At 38.6% G+C, this 24,300-nt stretch overlaps 2 protein-coding genes and 1 pseudogene across 6 annotated transcripts in view; 1 reads left to right on the forward strand and 2 right to left on the reverse strand.

The window, feature by feature from the left end:
• Positions 1-24,300, forward strand: part of ZNF518A (zinc finger protein 518A) — a 76,118-nt gene that overhangs the window by 46,427 nt on the left and 5,391 nt on the right. Inside the window, exon 7 of the mRNA XM_077946936.1 lies at positions 12,316-12,413. Within this exon, the coding sequence (XP_077803062.1) occupies positions 12,316-12,375 (60 nt within the window). The 3' untranslated portion in view covers positions 12,376-12,413. The remainder of the gene's footprint in view (positions 1-12,315; positions 12,414-24,300) is intronic.
• LOC107000240 (nucleophosmin pseudogene) lies at positions 15,095-16,383 on the reverse strand (annotated as a pseudogene). The gene has a single exon (XR_013398194.1). The product of XR_013398194.1 is annotated as a nucleophosmin pseudogene (transcript).
• The window catches only part of BLNK (B cell linker), a 79,410-nt gene continuing 72,643 nt past the window's right edge, over positions 17,534-24,300 (reverse strand). For 2 of the 4 annotated variants that reach the window (XM_015147832.3, XM_015147833.3), the window contains exons 16-17: positions 22,436-22,591; positions 17,534-17,917 (exon numbers count right to left, since the gene is read on the reverse strand). In XM_015147832.3, coding sequence (XP_015003318.3) covers positions 17,798-17,917; positions 22,436-22,591 — 276 coding nt within the window. In that variant the 3' untranslated portion in view covers positions 17,534-17,797. The remainder of the gene's footprint in view (positions 17,918-22,435; positions 22,592-24,300) is intronic. The other 2 variants (XM_077946967.1, XM_077946968.1) reach the window with 1 other exon arrangement.

Here is a 24,300-nt window from a genome sequence, read left to right on the forward strand (position 1 = left end):
TTATTCCCCCAAAATTGTAAGAAAAAGCCAGGTTTAGATGACTTCAGAATTCATTAGTAAACTCTACCAAAAAAAATCATAGGTAGATGGATAGATGATAGATAGAAGAAAGAAAGAAAGAAGATAGATAGATAGATAGATAGACCCCAAATGCATATACTGGTGCTTTAACCTCCAATTAAGGTATTAGGATGTGGGACCTTAGGGAGATACTTAAGTTGTTTTTTTTTTTTTTTTTTTTTTTTGAGACGGAGTCTTGCTCTGTAGCCCGGGCTGGAGTGCAGTGGCCGGATCTCAGCTCACTGCAAGCTCCGCCTCCCGGGTTTACGCCATTCTCCTGCCTCAGCCTCCGGAGTAGCTGGGACTACAGGCGCCCGCCACCTCGCCCGGCTAGTTTTTTGTATTTTTAGTAGAGACGGGGTTTCACGGTGTTAGCCAGGATGGTCTCGATCTCCTGACCTCGTGATCCGCCCGTCTCGGCCTCCCAAAGTGCTGGGATTACAGGCTTGAGCCACCGCGCCCGGCCGAGATACTTAAGTTTAGATGAGGTCATGAAGATAGAGCCCTCACAGTGGAATTATTGCCCTTATAAGAAGAGTAAGAGACAAAAATTTTTTTTCTCTGCCATGAGGATACAACAGGAAGTCACCATTTGTAAGGCAGGAAGAGGGGCCTGACTAGAACCCATCTATCCTGGCCACCTGGTCTCAAACTTCCCAGCTTCCATAACTGTGGGAAATAAATGCCTGTTTGAGCCACTCAGTCTACAATATTTTGTTATAGCACCCAGAGCTGACTAAGAAATGTACACTTCCCAACTCATTCTATGAGGCAAGACAAAGACATCTAAAGAAAGCTTCCTTATGAATGTAGATGCAATGAAAACTAGTAAATCAAGCCTGGGGACATATAAAAATAAATCACTGCAAGACATTAGTATCTGGGCCACCACTTTGTACTTGGGGCAATTCATACCTTACATACCCACAGGATGGGTTCTCATTGTCTGCTGGGTAATGAGTAATCTGGTCCCAAAACCTCGTCTTTACTTCTTGCTTTCTTGGACTACTTTAGGTACTAACTCTGTCAATTGAGTCTTCTGGATAAGATGCTGACATGGAGTTTGGAATGCAAGAGGTTTATTGGACAGTAATGCTTGGGAAAATTTAAAGGGGAGGGAGGAGAATTGAGTAAGAAAAGCCTGCAAACCATAAGACAGGTCTGATAACTGGGGAAAGAAAGGGGTTGGTGAGTGGAAACTGCATTGGTTATAGAGAGTCTCAGATTGTCATGCATCTCATATACAGTCAGCCAACCCAATGGGTACTTCAGGTCAAAGTCTTTTAGAAGAATTCCATGTTGATCAAAAATGTAGACTGAAGGGTACTCAGGAAGACCTTATATTTGGCTTGAATCCTGAGACAGATTCTGAAAGCCCTAATAGCTAGAGGCTGTCAACCTAATTGCACTCCTTGCAGCTGAATTACAAGCCAGCCCGCCCTTCCTTCCTTCCTTCCTTCCTTCCTTCCTTCCTTCCTTCCTTCCTCCTTCCTTTCTTTTGTTTTTTAGAGATAGGTCTTACTCTGTCTCTCAGGCTGGAGTGCAGTGCAATCATTGTAACCTCAAATTCCTGGGCTCAAGCAATCCTTCTGCCTTCTGAGCAGCTAGGACTTCAGGTGCATGGCACCTGGTTATTATTATTTTTTAAGTTTTTGTAGAGACAGGGTCTATGTTGCCCAGGCTGGTCTCAGACTCCTGGCTTCAAGTGATCCTCCTGGCCTTGGCTTCCCAAAGCACTGTTATAGATGTGAGCCACTACACTCAGCCTATAAATTTTTTCTTGAAGGGAGATCCAAGCTGTACACTTCCATGAATGCCACACTATAGGGCAATATCAAGTAGTACAACATTTATGTAATTGGAGTCCCAGAAAAGGAGAAAATGGAGAAAAAAAAATTTGAAGCAATACTAACAAATTTTTCCCTAAATTTTATGAAAATTATAAACCTAAAGGTCCAGGAAGCTACCTGAAGCCCAAGCAGGAAAAGCATAAAGAAAACCATCCCAAACACATCATAATCATATTTCTGGCTGAGTGCCTATAATCCCAGCATTTTGAGAGGCTGAGATGGGAGGATCACTTGAGCCAGGAGTTTCAGACTACCTGGGAAACATAGTGAGACCTTGGCTCTACAAAAAACAAAACAAGGGTGGGCACAATGGCTCATGCCTGTAATCCCAACACTGGGAAGCCAAGTCAGGCAGATCACCTGATGTCAGGAGTTTGAGACCAGCCTGGCCAACATGGTGAAACTCCATCTCTACTAAAAATACAAAAACTAGCTGGGCATGGTGGCAGGTGCCTGTAATCCCAGCTACTCAGGCGGCTGAGGCAGGAGAATCACTTGAACCCAGGAGGCAGAGGTTGCAGTGAGCTGAGATTGTGCCACTGCACTCCAGCCTGGGCAACAGAGCAAGACTCTGTCTCAAAACAAACAAAAAACAATAAAAACAACTTAGCTGGGTGTAGTTGTGCATGCCTGTAGTCCCAGCTACTTCAGTGGCTTCAGTGAGAGAATACTTGAGCCCACGAGGTTGAGGCTGCAGTGAGCCATGATCATGCTGCACTGCACTCCAGCCTGGGCAACAGAGAGAGTCTCTGTCTCAAAAAAAAAAAAAAAAAAAATCACATTTCTGAAAGCAAGTGATAAAAATTTAACAGAAGCCAGAGGAAGAAAGTACACATATGTATTGAGAAACAAAGATAAGAGTTACTGCAGACTTACATCAGAAACTATGCAATCCAGAAGATAGTGGAATGATATTTTTAAAATATTGAAGGGAAAAATAAGTCATCCTAGAATTCTATGTCTAGTGAAATCATGTTTTAAGAATGAAGACAAACCAAAGACAGTTTAACATAAGAGAAATCTGAGATAATTCAGCACAACTATGCTACCTTAAATATTAAGAGAAATTTTTAGGTAGAAGAAAAATGGATATCTTGTCTACACAAAGGAATTAAGAGCACTGGACTTTTCCCTCATTGTTTAATTTCTTTTAAAGAAAATCATTGAAAGCAAAAATAATAACATATTACAGGGTTTATTACATGTAGAAGTAAAATGTATGACAACAGTAGCACAAAGGCAGGGAAAGGAAATGGAGGAGTACTGTTGTATTTGAAGATAGACTGTGATAAGTCACATGTGTATTGTACAGCCTTGAGGAACCATTGTAAAAAAACATGTAATTACTAAGAGAATATTGAAGATAAAATAGATTTTAAAACCTCATGCCAACAGAAGGCACAAAAAGGGAAAAGAAAAACTGGTGGGAAAATATAGAAAACAGAGATGGCAGCTTTAAACCCAATTATAGCAATGTTATAAACACTCCAATTAAAAGGCAGAAATTTGTCAGGATAAAAAAATGTAGACTTCAGAAAAAAAAATGATACTAGGGATAAAAAGAAATACCTCAATGATAAAGAGTTCCATTCATTAAGAAGATATAACAATCCTAAAGGTCTATGCATATAATACCAAAGCTTCTAAATACATGAAGTAAAAGTGACAGAACTATAGAGAGAAATTGACAAATCTACAATTATAGTTAGTGAATGAAATTGAGAAATCTATATTACCATTTGTTGAATGTTACTAAACCTGTGTTTGGAGGGATATTTTAAGCCTCAAATACTTATATTAGAAAACAATAAAGGTTTATAGTCAATTGTGCAAGCTTCCATCTTAAGAAAGTATGTAAAGAAAAGCAAATTAAACCCAATATGAGCAGAAGAAAGGAAATAATAACATTATTTAAGGTAATCAATGAGTAGAAAACAAACAATAGGGAAAATTAATGAAATGAAAAGTTAGTTCTTTGCAAATGTCAATAAAATTGATAAACCTTTAGCTAGATGAATCAAGAGAAAAAAGTTAAAAAGGGGACATTACTACAGATCTGACATATCTTAAAAGCATTATATTAGAATATACATTAGACTATGTTATACAAATAAATTTGGTATCCTAGTTGAAATAGACAAATTCCTTGAAAGACAAATTGACAAAACAAGAAATAGAAAATCGCAATAGCCTATAACTATTAAAAAATTGAAATCATAATTGAAAACCTTCACACAAAGGAAGCTGCAGCCCAGATGGCTTCATTGGTGAACTCTATCAAATGTATTAGGAAGAAATAATATCAGTGCTGTACAAATTCTTCCAAAAAATAGAGAGGGGAACATTTTTATGTCATTTTATGAGTCCAGCATTATCCTGATACTAAAATTTGATGAAGATATTGTAAGTAAAGAAAACTACAGACCAGTGTTCTCTATGGATGTCTATGTAAAAATCCTTAATATATTAGCATTAAAAACCCAGCAATATATAAAATGGATGCTGTATGTTAAGTAGGGTTTACTCCAGGCAAGAAAAATAAAATATTCACAATACATATGTCTGTCAAGGGACTTGTATCTAGAAAATATAACATTTTTACCATTTAATGAAAAGACAACCTAATTTTTAAAATAGACAAAGGATTTGAACAGATTCCTCAAAAAAGAAGATATATGGGCACATGAAAAGATAATCAATATCATTAATCATCAAAAAATGCTAATTAAAGCCATGGTAAGATACTACTACACAGCTCGTAGAATGGCTAAAATTAAACTGACAATATCAAGTACTGATAAGGGTATGAAGCAACTGAACTCTCATATGTTGCTGATGTCCCCATAGAGTTTATGCAAAGTACATCCACTTTGTAAACATTTTGGCAGTTTCTTATAAACATGTACTTTCTATTTGACCCAGGATTATACTCCTAGATATTTTTTTCTAAGAGGAATGAAAACACAAACACTTCCACACAGAAGCTAACATACATACTGACAGACATACAGCAGGCTCAATAAGTGTTCACTGGTTTTATGAAAAAATAACACTTTTGAACTTTTTACAATTCTTTTTCTTCCTCCTCCTCCTCCTCCTTCTCCTCCTCCTCCTCCTCCTTCTCCTCCTCCTCCTCCTCCTCCTCCTCTTCTTCTTCTTCTTCTTCTTCTTCTTCTTCTTCTTCTTCTTCTTCTTCTTCTTCTTCTTCTTCTCCTCCTCCTCCTCCTCCCTTCTTTTTCTTCTTTCTTTCATTTCTTTTTCTTTTTCTTTCTTTTTTTTTTTTTTTTTTTGACATGGAGTCTTGCTCTGTAGCTCAGGCTGGAGTGCAGTGGTACAATCTTGGCTCACTGCAAACTCTGCCTCCTGGATTCAAGCAATTCTCCTGACTTGGCTTCCTGAGTAGCTGAGATTACGGGCACCTGCCATCATGCCTGGCTGATTTTTTGTATTTTTAGTAGAGAGAGAGTTTCACCATGTTGACCAGGTTGGTCTCGAACTCCTGATCTCAGGTGATCTGCCTGCCTTGGCTTCCCAAAGTGCTGGGGATACAGGCATGAACCACAGCACCTGGCTTTTTTTTTTCAGTAGAGATGAGGTGTTGCTATGTTGCCCAGTCTGGTCTCAAATTCCTGAATTCAAGTGATCCTCTGCCTTGGCCTCCCAAAGTGCTAGAATTACAGATGTGAGCCACTGCACCCAGCCTTGAGCTTTTTTTCTTTCTTTCTTTCTTTTCTCTTTTATACTTTAAGTTCTAGGGTATGTGTGCACAACATGCAGTTTGTTACATATATATACGTGTGCCATGTTGGTTTGCTGCACCCATTAACTCATCATTAGCATTAGGTATTTCTCACTGGTGTGAGATGGTATCTCACTGTGGTTTTGATTTGTATTTCTCTGATGACCAGTGATGATGAGCATTTTTGTCATGTGTCTGTTGGCTGCATAAATGTCTTCTTTTGAAAAGTGTCTGTTCATATCCTTTGCCCACTTTTTGATGGGGTTGTTTGATTTTTTCTTGTAAATTTGTTGAAGTTCTTGTAGATTCTGGATATTAGCCCTTTGTCAGATGGGTAGATTGCAAAAATTTTCTCCCATTCTGTAGGTTGCCTGTTCACTCGGATGGTAGTTTCTTTTGCTGTGCAGAAGCTCTTTAGTTTAATTAGATCCCATTTGTCTATTTTGGCTTTTGTCGCCATTGCTTTTTGGTGATTTAGTCATGAAGTCCTTGCCCATGCCTATGTCCTGAATGGTATTGCCTAGGTTTTCTTCTAGGGCTTTTATGGTTTTAGGTCTAACATTTAAGTCTTTAATCCATCTTGAATTAATTTTTGTATAAGGTGTAAGGAAGGGATCCAGTTTCAGCTTTCTACATATGGCTAGCCAGTTTTCCCAGCACCATTTATTAAATAGGGAATCCTTTCCCCATTTCTTGTTTTTCTCAGGTTTGTCAAAGATCAGATGGTCGTAGATGTGTGGTGTTATTTCTGAGGCCTCTGTTCTGTTCCATTGGTCTATATCTCTGTTTTGGTACCAGTACCATGCTGTTTTGGTTACTGTAGCCTTGTAGTATAGTTTGAAGTCAGGTAGCGTGATGCCTTCAGCTTTGTTCTTTTGACTTAGGATTGTCTTGGCAATGTGGGCTCTTTTTTGGTTCCATATGAACTTTAAAGTAGTTTTTCCCAATTCACGATATTGATTCTTCCTGTCCATGAGCATGGAATGTTCTTCTGTTTGTTTGTGTCCTCTTTTATTTCGTTGAGCAGTGGTTTGTAGTTCTCCTTGAAGAGGTCCTTAACATCCCTTGTAAGGTGGATTCCTAGGTATTCTCTTTGAAGCTATTCTGAATGGGAGTTCACTCATGATTTGGCTCTCCGTTTGTCTGTTATCGGTGTATAGGAATGCTTGTGATTTTTGCACATTGATTTTGTATCCTGAGACTTTGCTGAAATTTCTTATCAGCTTAAGGAGATTTTGGGCTGAGACAATGGGTTTTCTAAATACACAATCATGTCATCTACAAACAGGGACAATTTGACTTCCTCTTTTCCTGATTGAATACCCTTTATTTCTTTCTCTTGCCTGATTGACCTGGCCAGAACTTCCAACACTGTGTTGAATAGGAGTGGTGAGAGAGGGCATCCCTGTCTTGTGCCAGTTTTCAAAGGGAATGCTTCTAATTTTTGCCCATTCAGTATGATGGTGGCTGTGGGTTTGTCATAAATAGCTCTTATTATTTTGAGATACATTCCCTCAATACCTAGTTTATTGAGAGTTTTTAGCATGAAGGGCTGTTAAATTTTGTCAAAGGCCTTTTCTGCATCTATTGAGATAATCATGTGGTTTTTGTCTTTGGTTCTGTTTATATGATGGATTACATTTATTGATTTGTGTATGTTGAAGCAGCCTTGCATCCCAGGGATGAAGCCCACTTGATCATGGTGGATAAGCTTTTTGATATGCTGCTGGATTTGGTTTGCCAGTATTTTATTGAGGATTTTTGCCTCGATGTTCATCAGTGTCTCTTCCAGGCTTTGGTATCAGGATGATGCTGACCTCATAAAATGTGTTAGGGAGGATTCCCTCTTTTTCTATTGACTGGAATAGTTTCAGAAGGAATGGTACCACCTCCTGTTTGTACCTCTGGTAGTATTCAGCTGTGAATCCATCTGCTCCTGGAATTTTTTTTTTTTTTTTTTTGGTTGGTAGGCTACTAATTATTGCCTCAATTTCAGAGCCTGTTATTGGTCTATTCAGGGGTTCAAATTCTTCCTGGTTTAGTCTTGGGAGGGTGTATGTGTCCAGGAATTTATCCATTTCTTCTAGATTTTCTAGTTTATTTGCATAGAAGTGTTTATAGTATTCTCTGATGGTAGTTTGTATTTCTGTGGGATCAGTGGTGATATCCCATTTATCATTTTTTATTGCATCTATTTGATTCTTCTCTCTTTTCTTGTTTATTAGTCTTGCTAATGTTCTATCAATTTTGTTGATCTTTTCAAAACACCAACTCCTAGATTCATTGATTTTTTGAAGGGTTTTTTGTCTCTATTTCCTTCAATTCTGCTCTGATTTTAGTTACTTTTTGCCTTCTGCTAGCTTTTGAATGTGTTTGCTCTTGCTTCTCTAGTTCTTTTAATTGTGATGTTAGGGTGTCAATTTTAGATCTTTTGTACTTTCTCTTGTGGGCATTTAGTACTATAAATTTCCCTCTACACACTGCTTTAAATGTGTCCCAGAGATTCTGGTATGTTGTGTCTTTGTTGTCACTGGTTTCAAAGAACATCTTTATTTCTGACTTCATTTCATTATTTACCCAATAGTCATTCAGGAGCAGGTTGTTCAGTTTCCATGTAGTTGAGCAGTTTTGAGTGGGTTTCTTAATCCTGAGTTCTAATTTGATTGCACTGTGGTCTGAGAGACAGTTTGTTGTGATTTCTGTTCTTTTACATTTGCTGAGGAGTGCTTTACTTCCAACTACGTGGTCAATTTTGGACTAAGTGCAATGTGGTGATGAGAATAATGTATATTCTGTGGATTTGGGGTGGAGAGTTCCGTAGATGTCTTTTAGGTCTGCTTGGTGCAGAGCTGAGTTCAAGTCCTCGATATCCTTGTTAACCTTCTATCTCGTTGATCTTTCTAATATAGACAGTGGGCCGTTAAAATATCCCATTATTATTTTGTGGGAGCCTAAGTCTCTTTGTAGGTCTTTAAGGACTTGCTTTATGAATCTGGGTGCTCCTGTATTGGGTGCATATATATTTAGGATAGTTAGCTCTTCTTATTGAATTGATCCCTTTACTGTTATATAATGGCCTTCTTTGTCTCTTTTGATCTTTGTTGGTTTAAAGTCTGTTTTATCAGAGACTAGGATTGCAACCCCTGCTTCTTTTTGCTTTCCATTTACTTGGTAGATCTTCCTCCATCCCTTTATTTTGAGGCTATATGTGTCTCTGCACTTGAGATGGGTCTCTTGAATACAGCACACTGATGGCTCTTGACTCTTCATCTAATTTGCCAGTCTGTGTCTTTTAATTGGGGCATTTAGCCCACTTACATTTAGGGTTAATATTGTTATGTATGAATTTGATCCTGTCATTATGATGTTAGCTGGTTATTTTGCCCATTAATTGATGCAGTTTCTTCCTAGCATTGATGGTCTTTACACTTTGGCATGTCTTTGCAGTGGCTGGTACCGGTTGTTCCTTTCCATGTTTAGTGCTTCCTTCAGGAGCTCTTGTAAGGCAGGCCAGGGGTGACAAAATCTCTCAGCATTTGCTTGTCTGTAAAGGATTTTATTTCTCCTTCTCTTATGAAGCTTAGTTTTGCTGGATATGAAATTCTGGGTTGAAAATTCTTTTCTTTAAGAATGTTGAATATCAGCCCCCACTCTCTTCTGGCTTGTAGAGTTCCTGCTGAGAGATCTGCTGTTAGTCTGATGGGCTTCCCTTTGTGAGTAACCCGACCTTTCTCTTTGACTGCCTTTAACATTTTTTCCTTCATTTCAACCTTGGTGAATCTTACAATTATGTGTCTTGGGGTTGCTCTTCTTGAGGAATATCTTTGTGGTGTTCTCTGTATTTCCTGAATTTGAATGTTGGCCTGCCTTGTTAGGTTGGGCAAGTTCTCCTAGATAATATCCTGAAGAGTGTTTTCCAGCTTGGTTCCATTCTCCCCATTACTTTCAGGTACACCAATCAGATGTAGATTTGGTCTTCTCACATAGTCCCATATTTCTTGGAGACTTTGTTTGTTTCTTTTTACTCTTTTTTCCCTAAGCTTCTCACTTCATTTCATTAATTTCATCTTCAATCACTGATACCCATTCTTCCACTTGATCAAATTGGCTACTGAAGATTGTGCATGCGTCACATAGTTCTCATGCCATGGTTTTCAGCTCCATCAAGTCCTTAAAGGTCTTCTCTACACTGTTTATTCTAGTTAGCCATTTGTCTAATCTTTTTTCAAGGTTTTTAGCTTCCTTGAAATGGGTTTGAACATCCTCCTTTAGCTCAGAGAAGTTTGTTATTACTGACCTTCTGAAGCTTACTTCTGTCAATTCGTCAAAGTCATTATCCATCCAGCTTTGTTCCATTGCTGGCAAAGAGAGAAGCTGCAATCCTTTGGAGGAGAAGAGGCACTCTGGCTTTTAGAATTTTCAGCTTTTCTGCTCTGGTTTCTCCCCATCTTTGTGGTTTTATCTACCTTTGGTCTTTGATGATGGTGACCTACAGATGGGATTTTGGTTTGGATGTCCTTTTTGTTGATGCTGATGCTATTCTTTTCTGTTTGTTAGTTTTCCTTGAACAATCAGGCCCGTCATGTTGCGGGAAGTCAGGGACCCCGAACAGAGGGACCAGCTGAAGCCGTAGCAGAACAACATACATTGTGAAGATTTCATGGACATTTATTAGTTCCCCAAATTAATACTTCTATAGTTTCTTATGCCTGTATGTACTGCAATCTCTGAACATAAGTTGTGAAGATTTCATGGACACTTATCCCTTCCCCAATCAATACCCTTGTGATTTCCTATGCCTGTCTTTACTTTAATCTCTTAATCCCATCATCTTCGTAAGCTGAGGAGGATGAATGTCGCCTCAGGACCCTGTGATTGTGTCAGCTGCACAAATTGTTTGTAGAGCATTTGTGTTTGAACAATATGAAATCTGGGCATCTTAAAAAAAGAACAGGATACCAGCGATGTTCAGGGAACAAGAGAGGTAACTTCGAACTGGCCACCAGTGAGCTGGACGGAACAGAGCTATATTTCTCCTCTTTCAAAAGCAAATAGGAGAAATATCACTGAATTCTTTTTCTCAGCAAAGAACATCCCTGAGAAAGAGAATGTGCCCTGAAGGTAGGCTTATAGACAGCACCTTTAAGGCGTGCCACCTTTTATGGTCGAAGCCGAAGGGATGAAATAAGCCCTGGTCTCCTGTAGTACTCCCAGGCTTATTAGGACGAGGAAATTCCCGCCTAATAAATTTTGGTCAGACAAGTTGTCTGCTCTCAAACCCTGTTTCCTGATAAGATGTTATCAATGACAGTGCGTGCCCAAAACTTCATTAGCAATTTTAATTTCGCCCCATCCTGTGGTCCTGTGATCTCGCCCTGCCTCCACTTGCTTTGTGATATTTTATTACCTTGTGAAGTATGTGATCTCTGTGACCCACACCCTATTCGTGCACTTCCTCCCCTTTTGAAAATCGCTAATAAAAACTTGCTGGTTTTTTGGCTGGGGGAACATCACAGATCCTGCCGACACGTGATGTCTCCCCCGGACACCCAGCTTTAAATTTCTCTCTCTTGTACTCTTTCCCTTTATTTCTCAAACCAGCCGAGACACTTAGGAAATAGAAAAGAACCCACGTTAAACATTGGGAGTGGGTTCTTCCAATACCTCAGTTGCAGGTCTGCTGGTATTTGCTGGAGGTCCACTCCAGACCCTGTTTGCCTGGGTATCACCAGCAGAGGCTGCAAAACAGCAAATATTGCAGAACAGCGAATATTGCTGTCTGATCCTTCCTCTGGAAGCTTCATCTTGGAGGGGCACCCAGCTGTATGAGGTGTCAGTTGGCCCCTAATGGGAGGCGTCTCCCAGTTAGGCTACACAGGGGTCAGGGACCCACTTGAGGAGGCAGTCTGCCCATTCTCAGAGCTCAAACGCCATGCTGGGAGAACAACTGCTCTCTTCATAGATGTCAGACAGGGACGTTTAAGTCTGCAGAAGTTTCTACTGCCTTTTGTTCAGCTATGCCCTGCCCCCAGGGGTGGAGTCTACAGAGGCAGGCAGGCCTTGTTGAGCTGCGGTGGGCTTCTCCCAGTTTGAGCTTCCCAACCACTTTGTTTACCAACTCAAGCCTCAGCAACGGCAGATGCCCCTCCCCCAGCCAGGCTGCCGCCTCACAGTTAGCTCTCGGACTACCGTGCTAGTGGTGAGCAAGGCTCTGTGGGCATGGGACCCGCTGAGCTAGGCGCTGGATATCATTTCCTGGTGTTCTGTTTGCTAAGACCATTGGAAAAGTGCAGTTTTTGGGTGTCAGTGTCCCGATTTTCCTGGTACAGTCTGTCACAGCTTCCCTTGGCTAGGAAAGGGAAATCCCCTGACCACTTGCACTTCCTGGGTGAGATGACGCCCCATCCTGCTTCGGCTCACCCTCCATGGGCTGCACCCACTGTCCAACCAGTCCCAGTGAGATGAGCCAGGTACCTCAGTTGGAAATGCAGAAATCACCTGTCTTCTTCTGCATCGATCACACTGGGAGCTGCAGACCGGAGCTGTTCCTATTGCCATCTTGGAATGGAGCAGCTTTTACAATTCTTAATATCCTCATTGAACAATAACATAAAGTAGGTTGCTTTTTGTTTGTTTGTTTTTGACGGAGTCTCTCTCTGTTGCCAGGCTGGAGTGCAGTGGCACAATCTTGGCTCACTGCAACCTTCGCCTCCTGGATTCAAGTGATTCTTCTGCCTCAGCCTCCTGAGTAGCTGGGACTACAGGTAACATGCCACCATACCCAGCTAATTTTTGTATTTGTAGTAGAGATGGGGTTTCACCATGTCGGTCAAGATGGTCTTGATCTCTTGACCTCGTGATTCGCCTGCCTCAGCCTCCCAAAGTGCTGGGATTACAGGCGTGAGCCACTGCACCTGGCCTAGGTTGCATTATTATCTTCATTTTACAAATGGAGAAACAAGACAAATAACTTTCTCAAGTTCACACAGTCTGTTATTGGTAAAGCTGGGATTAGAATTATTGCAACTCACAACAAATAACTTGCCCTAGACCACAGCAGTATCCTCCTTCTTGTCTAATGGAGGAGTTACTTTTAGGCTCATTCACATGTTTAGTAGAATAATATGTCTATCTTGATGCATCAAAGCTTAAGAAAAATGTTGAGTCCTTAGTCTTGGATGTTTGGACCTTTTGTCCATGGATAGGCCCCCAGAGGTCCAGGAATCTCATGATATTTGATGTGAGTTTCTGTGTATATACATAAATGAATTTTTCCTCAGGCCAAAGACCCATAGTTCTCATCAGATTCTCAAAGAATTTTGTAACTACTAAAAGATTAAGAACCATAGATGTAGAAAGAATATTTGAGATCTTCCTAATACACAATTATAATTACTAAGTGTTCTAAAATATTTATAGATGGGTTCATTTGAAGAGTTATCCACAGATCACTTTTTATGTCTGCACAGAAGATTTTGGTTAGGGGACTAGGAGGTAATGTTTATCACGCACAACTAGCTTACTTTAGCTCTTGAGTCATCACTGGAAAGATATTGTTTACCCTTACCTAGAAATAGAAGCTGAGTTATATGGTGTCTTAAGACCATTTTGAAGGAGAGGAATTCAGCCCTGTTTTAAGAACATGTCTCATGTGGTGCTGGTTTTGTCTCACATCGCTGAATTCTGTTCTTTGGGACTTACTTTTAGGCAAGACTGTCCCAGCTACTATGGTAAGAGTAGTTTAGCTCCCAGAGTGCAAAGTCTCCAAACCATTGCTCTGGCTAACTCATGATAACACAATTCAGGCTTGTGCTGGTCACAGACCTAGCTTTTTCATGTCTATTGTCCTTTTGAACAACCTTGAACAGCCTTCCTACTACTATAGCTGCAATCTACTTTGCAACGGAGAACAAGAACTGTTTTGTTTTTTTTTTTCCTTCTTCAGCTGCTACACATGTACTTCTTGACTAGTGTCTCCTATTCCACCACCTAGCTTGCCTAAAAATTTCTTTATGCAAAACCATTTATTTGTCAGCCATTGAGACATTGAGATCACAGACAGGTGTTTTGAAATTTCTTATTTATTTATTTTGAGACAGAGTCTCACTTTGTGGCCCAGACCAGAGTGCAGTGGCATGATCTTGGCTCACTACAACCTCTGCCTCCCGGGTTCAAGTGATTCTCATGCCTCAGCCTCCTGAGTAGTAGCTGGAATTATAGGTGAGTGCCACCATGCCCAGTTAATTTTTTCTAGTTTTAGTAGAGACAGGGTTTCACTGTGTTGACCAGGCTGGTCTTGAACTCCTGGCCTCAAGTGATCCACCTGCTTCGGCCTGCCAAACTGCTGGGATTATCAGTATGAGTCACCATGCCCAGCGTCTTAAAGATTTTTCTAATCTCATCAAGAATATCACCTGCAGAGGTGGGCTTTAGAGAAGCAGGTAGGATCACCCTCAGTGGACTCTTCTGCAAGATGAGGGAAAAGACTGGTATGTTGGATTGGGTATTTCTCCCAGCTGGGGAGGAGTAGAGCCCTTAGCAGAGAATGGCATATCTCTCAGAAGTTCTCCCAGCCTCTGCTCCAAGAAGTCCACCACACAGTACTGAATATCAACCAACTGAGGATTAGTATAATCTTAACGGCTATGCTGATCACCTAGCTGGAGTAGGACACTTGGAGGAGGAGAGGAGGAATGAGGCAGAAGAGGTTGTTATGGAGCCAGGGTTGCTGTGGTAGCAGCGGGAATTAATGAGGATTTACTTAAATAGAAAATAATTCCATGTAACACTGAGGAAAACTGAAACTAGAGAGCTGATACCACATACTACAAACAGATGCTCTGCTTTACCAAAAAATTACCCCAGTTTCCCAGTTTAAATTGTGAGTCATCCTTTCTAGTACATTCTAAATGATTCAATGGTTTTCCTAAAAGGAGAAAAAAAAAACCTTTCCATACAAAATTTCCCAAACCCCTATATACCTGAATGTAAAAAATGCATATAAATTTTATTAATTTATATGGCCACCATAATAAACTGGGTGGCTTAAAAAGCCAGAAATTTATTGTCTTCAGGTACCGGACACTTGAAATCCAAAATCAAGGTGCCATCAGGGCCATGCTCCCTCTAAAACCTGAAAGGAAATCTGTTCTTGCCTCTTCCTAGCTTCTGATGGTTTGCAGGCAATCTTTGCAGCTCCCAGGCCTACAGATGCATCACTCCTGTCCCTCATCTTCATGTAGTAATTTTTTTTTCAATAGAAACTGTGCTACTTTATTAAAATACTGAGTTTTAGTTCACATGTGTATTTTTGACTCCCCACCATTTCCATGTCTGACCACTGCTACCACTACGTCCCATCATAACGTTCCATATGTATTTAAAACAAAGCAAAGGGTGGAGTTCCATCTTTAAAAACTAAACAGGCATTTTGGACAACACATTCTTGGCAATGGAACCCAGACAACATTTATTAAACACGTTAGGGAGAGTTCTCACTCTGCATTATAGAAAGGACAACCAGATATCGACTGTTACAGAAATGAAATAAGATGGAAAATTTTTAACAAATTGTTTAAACTACTTTCTTAAAGGGACTTCCTCCACTTCAGAGATCTTGAATAGCCTCCTGGTCAGTTGTCCGGAAGCAATTCTTCACATAATTGATGAACTTGGCTTCCACTTTGGGAAGAGAACCACCTTTTTCTATACTTGCTTGCATTTCTGCTTTAATGTCTTCTACAGAACTAGACCCTTTTGGTATTTTAGGAGTTTTTTCCTGTTTTTTGAAGGATTCTTGTCCTTTTGATCTTGGTGTTTACGATGGGTTTGAGTGTTTTCCATTCTGATTTGACTTTTGTGCATTTTTGGTTGGAGTATCTCATATAGATTTCTTCACTGGTGCTTTTCTTCAATTTCCTCATCATCATTATCTTCATCAGCAGCAAGTTTTACTTTTATTTTCTGGAACCTTGCTACCACCTCTAGGGGCAGACTGCTTTCCAGATATCCTTAAAGAGTTTCACATCCTCCTCCTCTTCATCTTCTGACTCTGCATCTTCCTCCACAGCTACTAAGTGCTGTCCGCTAATGTGCGCTGGCCCTGAACCACACTTCAATGGTAAGAGCACTGGTGGTGTGACTTCAAAGCCCCCAAGGGAAACCGTTGGCTGTACAGACATTTTCAAAGTTGCCAGTGTTACTTTAATTGGACTGCCTTCATAATTCATTGCCTCTGCTTCAACAATGTGCAATTCATCCTTTGCACCAGCCCCTAAACTGACCGTCCTTAAAGATAACTGGTGTTCATTTTCATCATTATCCATCTTAAAGTGATAATCGTTGTCAGCCTTTAGTTCAAAACTGAAAAGATAGTTCTGAGCCTTGTGGGGCTCATGTCCATGTCCATCGAATCTTCCACTGGGTGGCGGCACACGTTTAGGTGGGAGAGAAAGAAGACAGAGATAAATGACCACTGCTCAAGAGAACAGCCATACAGGACGGAATCACCAGTAGTATTCTTCCTGTGTGTCTCTTCATATAGTCTTCTCTCTGTGCCTGCATCCAAATTTCCTATTTTTATACCAACCATTGTATTAAGGCCCACCCTACTGACCTCATCTTATCTTGACTACATCTGTAAAGACCTCATTCCCAAATAAGGTCACATTCTGAGATATGTGGCCTTATGGATTAGGACTTCAACATATCTTTTTGGGGGAACCACAATTCAATCCATAACATAGATGGTAATTATGAAAGTGTATGACATTTAAATATACAATTATCTTTACGATTGAGTCATGAGTTACTCTGAAATTATTACCTTCTAGCCTTTCAAAATACGTCCATAGATTGCTATCTTATGCAGTGGCCAAGTGTGTTCCCCAATTAATTATTAGGCTTAATTAGCTGCTTTATCATTTCAGTGCTATCTGAAGTACACAGTAGAAATATATGACAAAGTATGATACATTTCTGGGATGATCTAAGACCTCGGACCTGATTCTCCATGATGGTATCTTTTATTCCTTGGTGTTCACCAATGTCTGCTTTTCTGCCCTGGTTTTGTGGGATATTTCTCTAGGAACTGGCTTTTAGTCTAGCTTTGCTGTCACTCCACTTTGAAACTTGATATGGTTTGGCTGTGTCCTCACCCAAATCTCATCTTGAATTGTAGCTCCCATAATCCTTAAGTACCATGGGAGGGACCTGGTGGGAGGTAACTGAATCATGGGGGCGGGTTTTCCCATGTTGTTGTGATAGTGAATAAGTCTCATGAGATCTGATGGTTTTATAAAGGGCAGTTCCCCTGCACATGCTCTCTTGTGCAGCCACCATGTCAAACATGCCTTTGCTCCTTCTTTGCCTTCTGCCATGATTGTGAGGCCTCCCCAGCCATGTGGAACTGTGAGTCCATTAAAGCTCTTTTTTTTTTTTTTTTTTTTGTAAATCACCCAGTCTCGAGTATGTCTTTATTAGTGGCATGAGAATGGACTAATATAAACCTCATATCAAGTTTAGGTTCTATCTGATAGATATGCAAATCAAAGAGGGTGTAATTATCTTTAGTAAGCAAAACTAACAGCATAATCCTAGACAAGAACTTATAGAAAGTTCATATCCATATGTATCTCCCATGGTTGAGAGTGCTCACAAAAAGGAACCATTACATCCTTCTTACCTATACTTACAGATATCATACATTACCTGTAATACCTTATTTTCTACAAATTAAATTTTTAACCAAGATTTAATTATCAAGCATTGGCAGTGGTGAGCCCAGCTACATTAGTGTACCAATAATCATTGTGGAGGTTTAAATTTCCAGCCACTTTGTTCTGTGCAAGAGCATTATTTTCTTATTTTGATAATATACTTTACATTTATTTTTAAAAATAAAGATATTTATTTGGAAAATATTGGTAGCATGATAACTCAACCTCACCAGATACTAACAGTTCATCAGGTCAGGCAATAGGTAGAACAAGTCCATGTGAGCTTCTTAAAAAGAAATGGATGACCACTCAATAGCTGACTCCATCTTCCATTTTACTAATCCAAAATATGAAGTTTTGGGACTTTTTCTCAAAAGGAGAAACTTGGGGAAAATGTCTGAAGCAATGTTGTTGATCTTTTTTTTTTTCCTTTATGAAACTTTAACTGCATACTTCAGTCTGGTGGAATCTTTTGTGTTATTCTGACTGTCAATAAGAACCAAAGGACTATGTTGATGATTCTTGATGATTTCAGCAACACTTCCAAAGTACTAGAGGAAGAAAACACAGATGAATTATACATTGGAATTTGTGTTAACTTTGAGCTCCACTCCTCCCATCTTCTCTCATTCTCAAGTTAGTAAAAGTTATTATGCCCCAGCTGACATTCTGCACAAAAAAATCTAGTTTAACAAAGACTATAACCTTCAAGACTTTGGACTTTGCTGTATTAAGTATGAAGAAAAACACACTGACAGCCTCAATTAGCATAGCTACTTAGATTACTTAACTGAGTTATGATAAAATATCATAGTATATTGCTTTTCATTTACTGTTAAATGTAAAACTATCATACAATGCATTTTTCTACATTCTTCACAAAACATAGATCATCTCTTACTTTGCACAAGTCTCAGATACAAGAACTGATGTAATAAATTAACCTTAAAATTTAGTACAAGGGAACAGTCATTTCCTAAACAAATTTATGTCTTGTTTTCTTTTTTAAACAAATAAAGCTTTAGAAACCTTCATATTTCCATTTTTACTTGGTTCCTGGTAAGCTTAGAGTTAACTTAGTGCCTAATAAATAATGAAATTTCATGCTAGGCTCTCTCCTTACATACTTATTTTTCCAAATTTTGATCCTTGCTGTCTATGGGTTTTAATTTAAAATTATCACAAATTTTGTTCTGAAAAATAATTAAAGTTTTGAAGGAAAGATAAAAACAAATGTAACACAGATCATGAAATGAAATGCATTGAGTATACAAAAGTGCTGCAAGTTCACACTCATTAAATGTATTTAGAATCACTTTTAAGAAGTGGTGATTGTTTTACAACAGTGCCATGAGTTTAGCAGTTACCATCAATTGATTTTATTTTCTCGATGTTTTAGATAAAGACAAACATCTGGAGTAAAAATTTTAAGCATTTATTAATTGTTTGGATGACTTCCAAGTATCTACATATCGACTAAAGTAAAATATTCAGAATATTGGCCAACATTTTCAAATGAAATATCAGTTGTCTTTTAGATAATTGGCTAGCTGAATATTCAGTCAGGAAGAGAGATAAGAGACAGGGACTTTCAAATACCTTTAGTCTTTATTCTTTACTTCCTATTCAATCATTCAGCCATCTTGCAATTGCCAATGAAATTCTTTCATTATAAATCCCATAAAACATTCATTCTGCTTGTTTGCTTGTTTGGCATAATATGTTGCTAAACCAAATGCAGCTGAAAGTTAAATGTATGGACTAAAGGGCCAGAAAATGAAATAGCGCAATCTCTTTGAAGTGGATTACAAGGGAAAAAGTGTGTCCTGAACCTAGGAAGCATAGGAGAGGATTGCTATACTTACACAAACAAATATCTCATTCTGTCCCTCTAGTCCCTGAATATTTGTGAGTATTGCTTTGTTGTGGTGTTTGGGGATTGACGTGTTTACAGTAGAGAGTTGAGCTGAGTTGAAACATTTGAAGTAGGGAATGAAGTTGAAGAATATTTGTTATTTAATTTTAAAAAGAATTGGGCATAACATAGTTACAGCTTCCCCTCACTCTCCTTTTTTTCCGTTTTTATTAATTCAGTGTATTTGAGAGATACATTCAGCATATTTGTGGACAGAAAAACAACTCATTTGATAACTCAAAATCTCATGGCCAATAAGATAAAGCAGACCGTTGTCAAAACTGTAAAATTACTCAATGCTGTATCACACAATACCAAAATAGCTGCATAAAAAGTTAAACAGTTAATGAATTGGTTACTTTTTCTGGGCATATACACACAAATACACAGACTTTTAGAAAAACATCCACATGATTGACATCACGTAACCAACACTTTAATTCTCCATTCAGATGTTCAGTGTATAGGGGACATAATCCTTTTATTATAGATACTTTAAGTAAGAGTTTTAATTGACTGTCAGTACCTCCAGATGCTATTATGGTAATATACTACTTATTTTGGAATCCATAGGCTGAATATGTTGGAAGTGAGGTGAAGCTCTAGTCTATTCATTCTAAAGTAGAGATGAAGATTCATTAGGCCAAGAGAAATTCCTGTTTACCAGAGTTTCCTAGCAGGACAACAAAATCCAGAGCCCCTCAGGGAGTTCAAAATTTGTGAGAGAATTTCAGGACCTCGAAATAGGACAGCTTCTTCACCCACCCTTAAGCCTCTTATAGAAAAGTTAGACTGCTGGAGAAGCTTTAGGATGTTAAATGATAATGCAATCTACATTTTAAAACCAAAGACTGGTCTTAATTAGTGCTCTCAGATTCAAGAGTTTTGCATTATAAAATTATCTGAGACTTTGTTAAAAGCAAAATAAAATTCCCCAATATAAAAATTCTAGAAGAAAACGTAGGGGGGAAACACCATGACACTGGATTTGGCAATGATTTTTTGGATATGACACTAAGCGCATAGGCAAAAAAAGCAAAAATAGACAAGACAATATCAAGCTTAAAACCTTTTGCTCAGCAAATAACACAATCAACAGAGTGAAAAGGTAACCTATGGAGTGGGAAAAATATTTGTAAATCATTTATCTGATAAGGGCTAATATCTAGGAATATAAAGAACTTCTAAAACTCAGCAACAACAAAAGTCAAATAACCTTATTATAAAATGGAATAGGCATTTCTCTGAAGATGACATACAAGTGGCCAAAAAAGCATATGAAAAATGTTCAACATCACTAATCATCAGAGAAATGCAAATTAAAACCACAATGAGCTATCACCTCTCACCCATTTGGACGGCTACTATAAAGCCACAACAACAAAATTCAGAATATAACAAGTGCTGGTGGGGATGTGAAGAAGTTAAACCCTCGTGTGCTGTTGGTGAAATTGTAAAACGGTGCAACTACTATGGAAAGAAGTATGGGAGGCTCTCAAAGAATTAAAAATAGAATACCCATATCATCTAGCAATCCCACTTCTGGGTATATACCCCCAAATAATTGAAAGCAGTGTCTTGAAGAGATTTGTACACCCATGTTTATAGCAGCACTATTCACAATAGCCAAGAGATAGAAGCAACACAAATGTCCACTGATGGATGTTAGACACACAAAATGTGGTATATAGATACAATGAGATACTATGCAGCCTTAAAAAGGAAGGAAATCCTGACACATGCTACAACATGGATGAGTCTCGAGGACATCATGCTAAGTTAAATAAACTGGTCATAAAGGACAAGCTTATTATGTGTGTGATTCCACTTTTTTGAGGTATCTTAAGTATTCGAATTCATAAAAATATAACGTGGTTGCTAGGGGCTGGAGGGAGGGGGAAAAGGGAAGTTGTTGCTTAGTGGGTATAGGGTTTTAGTTCTATAAGATGAACAAGTTCTGGAGATCTGTTTCACAACAGTATAAATATACTTAACACTACTGAGCTGTACACTTAAAATGATTAAGATGGTAAATTTTATATGTGGTTTTTTAACCACAATTGTCTAAAAAGCAAAATAAAGGATACACATGACTTTTTCAGTTTGTTTTGCAAATGCTATTCTCCTGCCTGTAATCACTCAATCAAATCAATTCAGTCGCTTAGTAATTATTTATCAAGTGTACGCTGAAGCCAGATACTGTGCTCTGATTCTGGAAATACAGAGATGAAAAGACATTGTCCTTGGCTTCATGTAGTGGAGAAGACAGACACTTCAGCAGTCAAGACACTTTCCAACAATTCAAATATTTTCTAACAGGTGCTGGGTTTGGAATGGTGTACCTTTTTTCTGAAGGAATCTTGAAAGTAAATATTTCTTACCTTGAATTTTGTTTATGCTATTTTCTCTGCATAGATTGTTCTTCCCATTTTTCTCCTTCTCCTTCCCTCCAACTTACATTCTACCCATTCAAATTCAACCCAGAATTCAAAACCAGAATAAGTATCACTCCATTTCTAGACCATTCATGGGTTACTCCAGCTCATATTTCAGGGTTCATTTATAGGAGCAGGCTGGCTAAACTGAGATATGGTAAGCATTGAGTTTGGTCCAGATTAAAGAGGCATTAAAGTTAATGTCTGGTTAATATTTAAGACCCATGTGATTTTTTTTTCTTGCTGCAGGCCCATAAGCTCATTCTGGTACAAGGGCTATAGTCTAATGTTTTAACTCAAGTTTCTGCATCTCTTCTGGATCCTTCCCTGATAACCTACCTTGGTACTTTAGTTGAGATTTTAGGTCTTGACTTTGGAGGTCTGGACCTTAACCTTAACTCTTACAACCTTAATTCAACTTGACATTTCAACCTTGATTTATATTTGCCCCTGGACTAAACTCTCAGGTCAGACTGACCTCATTAAATAACTGAATGAAAGAACTAGGATGTATATCACACGACTTCTTCCTTTTCTGTGTTCCTATTGGATATACTGCCTAAAAATAGTATTTTATCTTGTTCTCTATGACATTTGTGCAAGCATAAGAACAAGTACTTTTGTATGCTTTCTCCTGATCTCTAGCATCTAATACAGTATTTGATGTCATTATACTCAATGCATAGTTATAGAATTGAATTCAAAAAGAAATCACTGACCTCTTCACCATTTTTCTTTCTGCCCAAGGCATATTGTTTCGTTGCTTCAATAAACCGCACAGGAATATTATATACTCGCTTGTTAAAGAATACAACTAGTGTATATGGTTGTTTGGAATCATGGCCAGAGCTTTTCCGAATAAGAAATGATCCATCCTGTTTAATTTTTTTATAAAAGCATAATTATGGTTAGTATTACTTATATTTCTACAGGTTCAAAAAATCATTTTGTGAAGAACACCTATATTACATTCCAAAGGTAAACTATTTAGCTACATTATTTTTACTATTGATTAGTGCTTGTCCTCTTATTTTCTAAGAAAATAGTCCAAGAAAATATATACTCATAGAAAATCCTGAGTGAGATCAATGCTTGCCTTTTTTTAAAAAAAGGTAATAATAATTATTTTTAGAAACAGTCTCACTTTGTTGCCCAGGCTGGTGTGCAGTGGTGCAATCACAGCTTACTGCAGCCTAGAACTCCTGAGTTCCAGCGATCCTCCCACCTCAGCCTCCTGAGTACCTGGGACTACTGGTGTGCACCACCTTGCCCAGCTAAATGCTAGCTTTTTAATGTGCTAAATAAGGTTTTATGTTTATAAAATTTAGAAATATGTGAAGGGACACATTAAGATAAAATCTAGAGGACTGTCTTGAACTGGGAACCATAGCCACCAGTTGTCTATGAAAAAAACATATCAAATTCCATTCATAAGTACTGTAAGAAGAAAACAGAAGTTGGGAATCAAAACTTTCAGCTGATGAAAATTCTCTCTTCAAAGAATTTATATAAGAAAAAAATCCCTAGCCGGGCATGGTGGCAGGTGCCTGCAGTCCCAGTTACTCGGGAGGCTGAGGCAGAAGAATGGCATGAACCCGGGAGGCAGAGTTTGCAATGAGCCGAGATCACGTTACTGCACTCCAGCCTAGGCAACAGAGCGAGACTCCGTCAAAAAAAAAAAAAAATTCCAAAACTGTAACACAGTAATTCAAATTTTGTTAAACATTTTATAAAAATATTTAGAATCATAAAATAAAAAATTATGAACAAAGATGGACAAAAAAGCAGAATGAAATGCAACAAGAGTTGATCAAACTCAGGAAAGAAATTGAAGAAAAAGACAAACCTATCTCAACAAAGAAAAAATTATAAGATGTCCAAGGGACGAGAGCTTCAAATGAAGAGTTAAGAAATGACACTTGAAGGAAGGTGTGGAAACAACCAGAAGAGAAAATGGGATTTATTCAAATAAGTACCGTAGAATCAAAGACAGTGATGGGAATGAAAAAGTGACAAAAAAGATCCAAAACGCATGTAAATTGAGTGCTTGCAGAAGAAAAACAAAACAAGGGAACAGAACTATCCTTTAAGACTATGATCTAAGAAAACTTATTGGATATAAGAGAAAACTTAAATCTACATATTGAAAGGGCTTCTGTCTACTTGAGAAAATTGATTTGGAATTATCAATCAGAGATATATTCTGGTAAAATGATTAGACTTTAAAAAGTCTGCAGAGCCACCAGACTAAAGTATCAAATTACATAGACAGGCAAGAAAGTCACACTGGTATCAGACTTCTCAAGAGCTTCATACAGAACAACACAATCTAGTGGAGCAACACTTTTCAAACTCAAATTAAGGATTCTATAGCCAACCAAGATTTCTTCCAACTACTAGGATATGAGAAAAGAGTTTTTTAACTCTCTTTCTCTTTTTATTCCCCCACAGCAGTCTCACTCTTGTTGCTGAGGCTGGAGAGCAGTGGCACGATCTCGGCTCATTGCAACCTCCGCCTCCTAGGCTCAGTGGATTCTCCTGCTTCCGCCTCCCGAGGAGCTGGGATTACAGGCACCCGCCATCA

This window comes from Macaca mulatta, chromosome 9, assembly GCF_049350105.2.
Source record: "Macaca mulatta isolate MMU2019108-1 chromosome 9, T2T-MMU8v2.0, whole genome shotgun sequence".
NCBI classification, from domain to species: Eukaryota; Metazoa; Chordata; class Mammalia; order Primates; family Cercopithecidae; genus Macaca; species Macaca mulatta.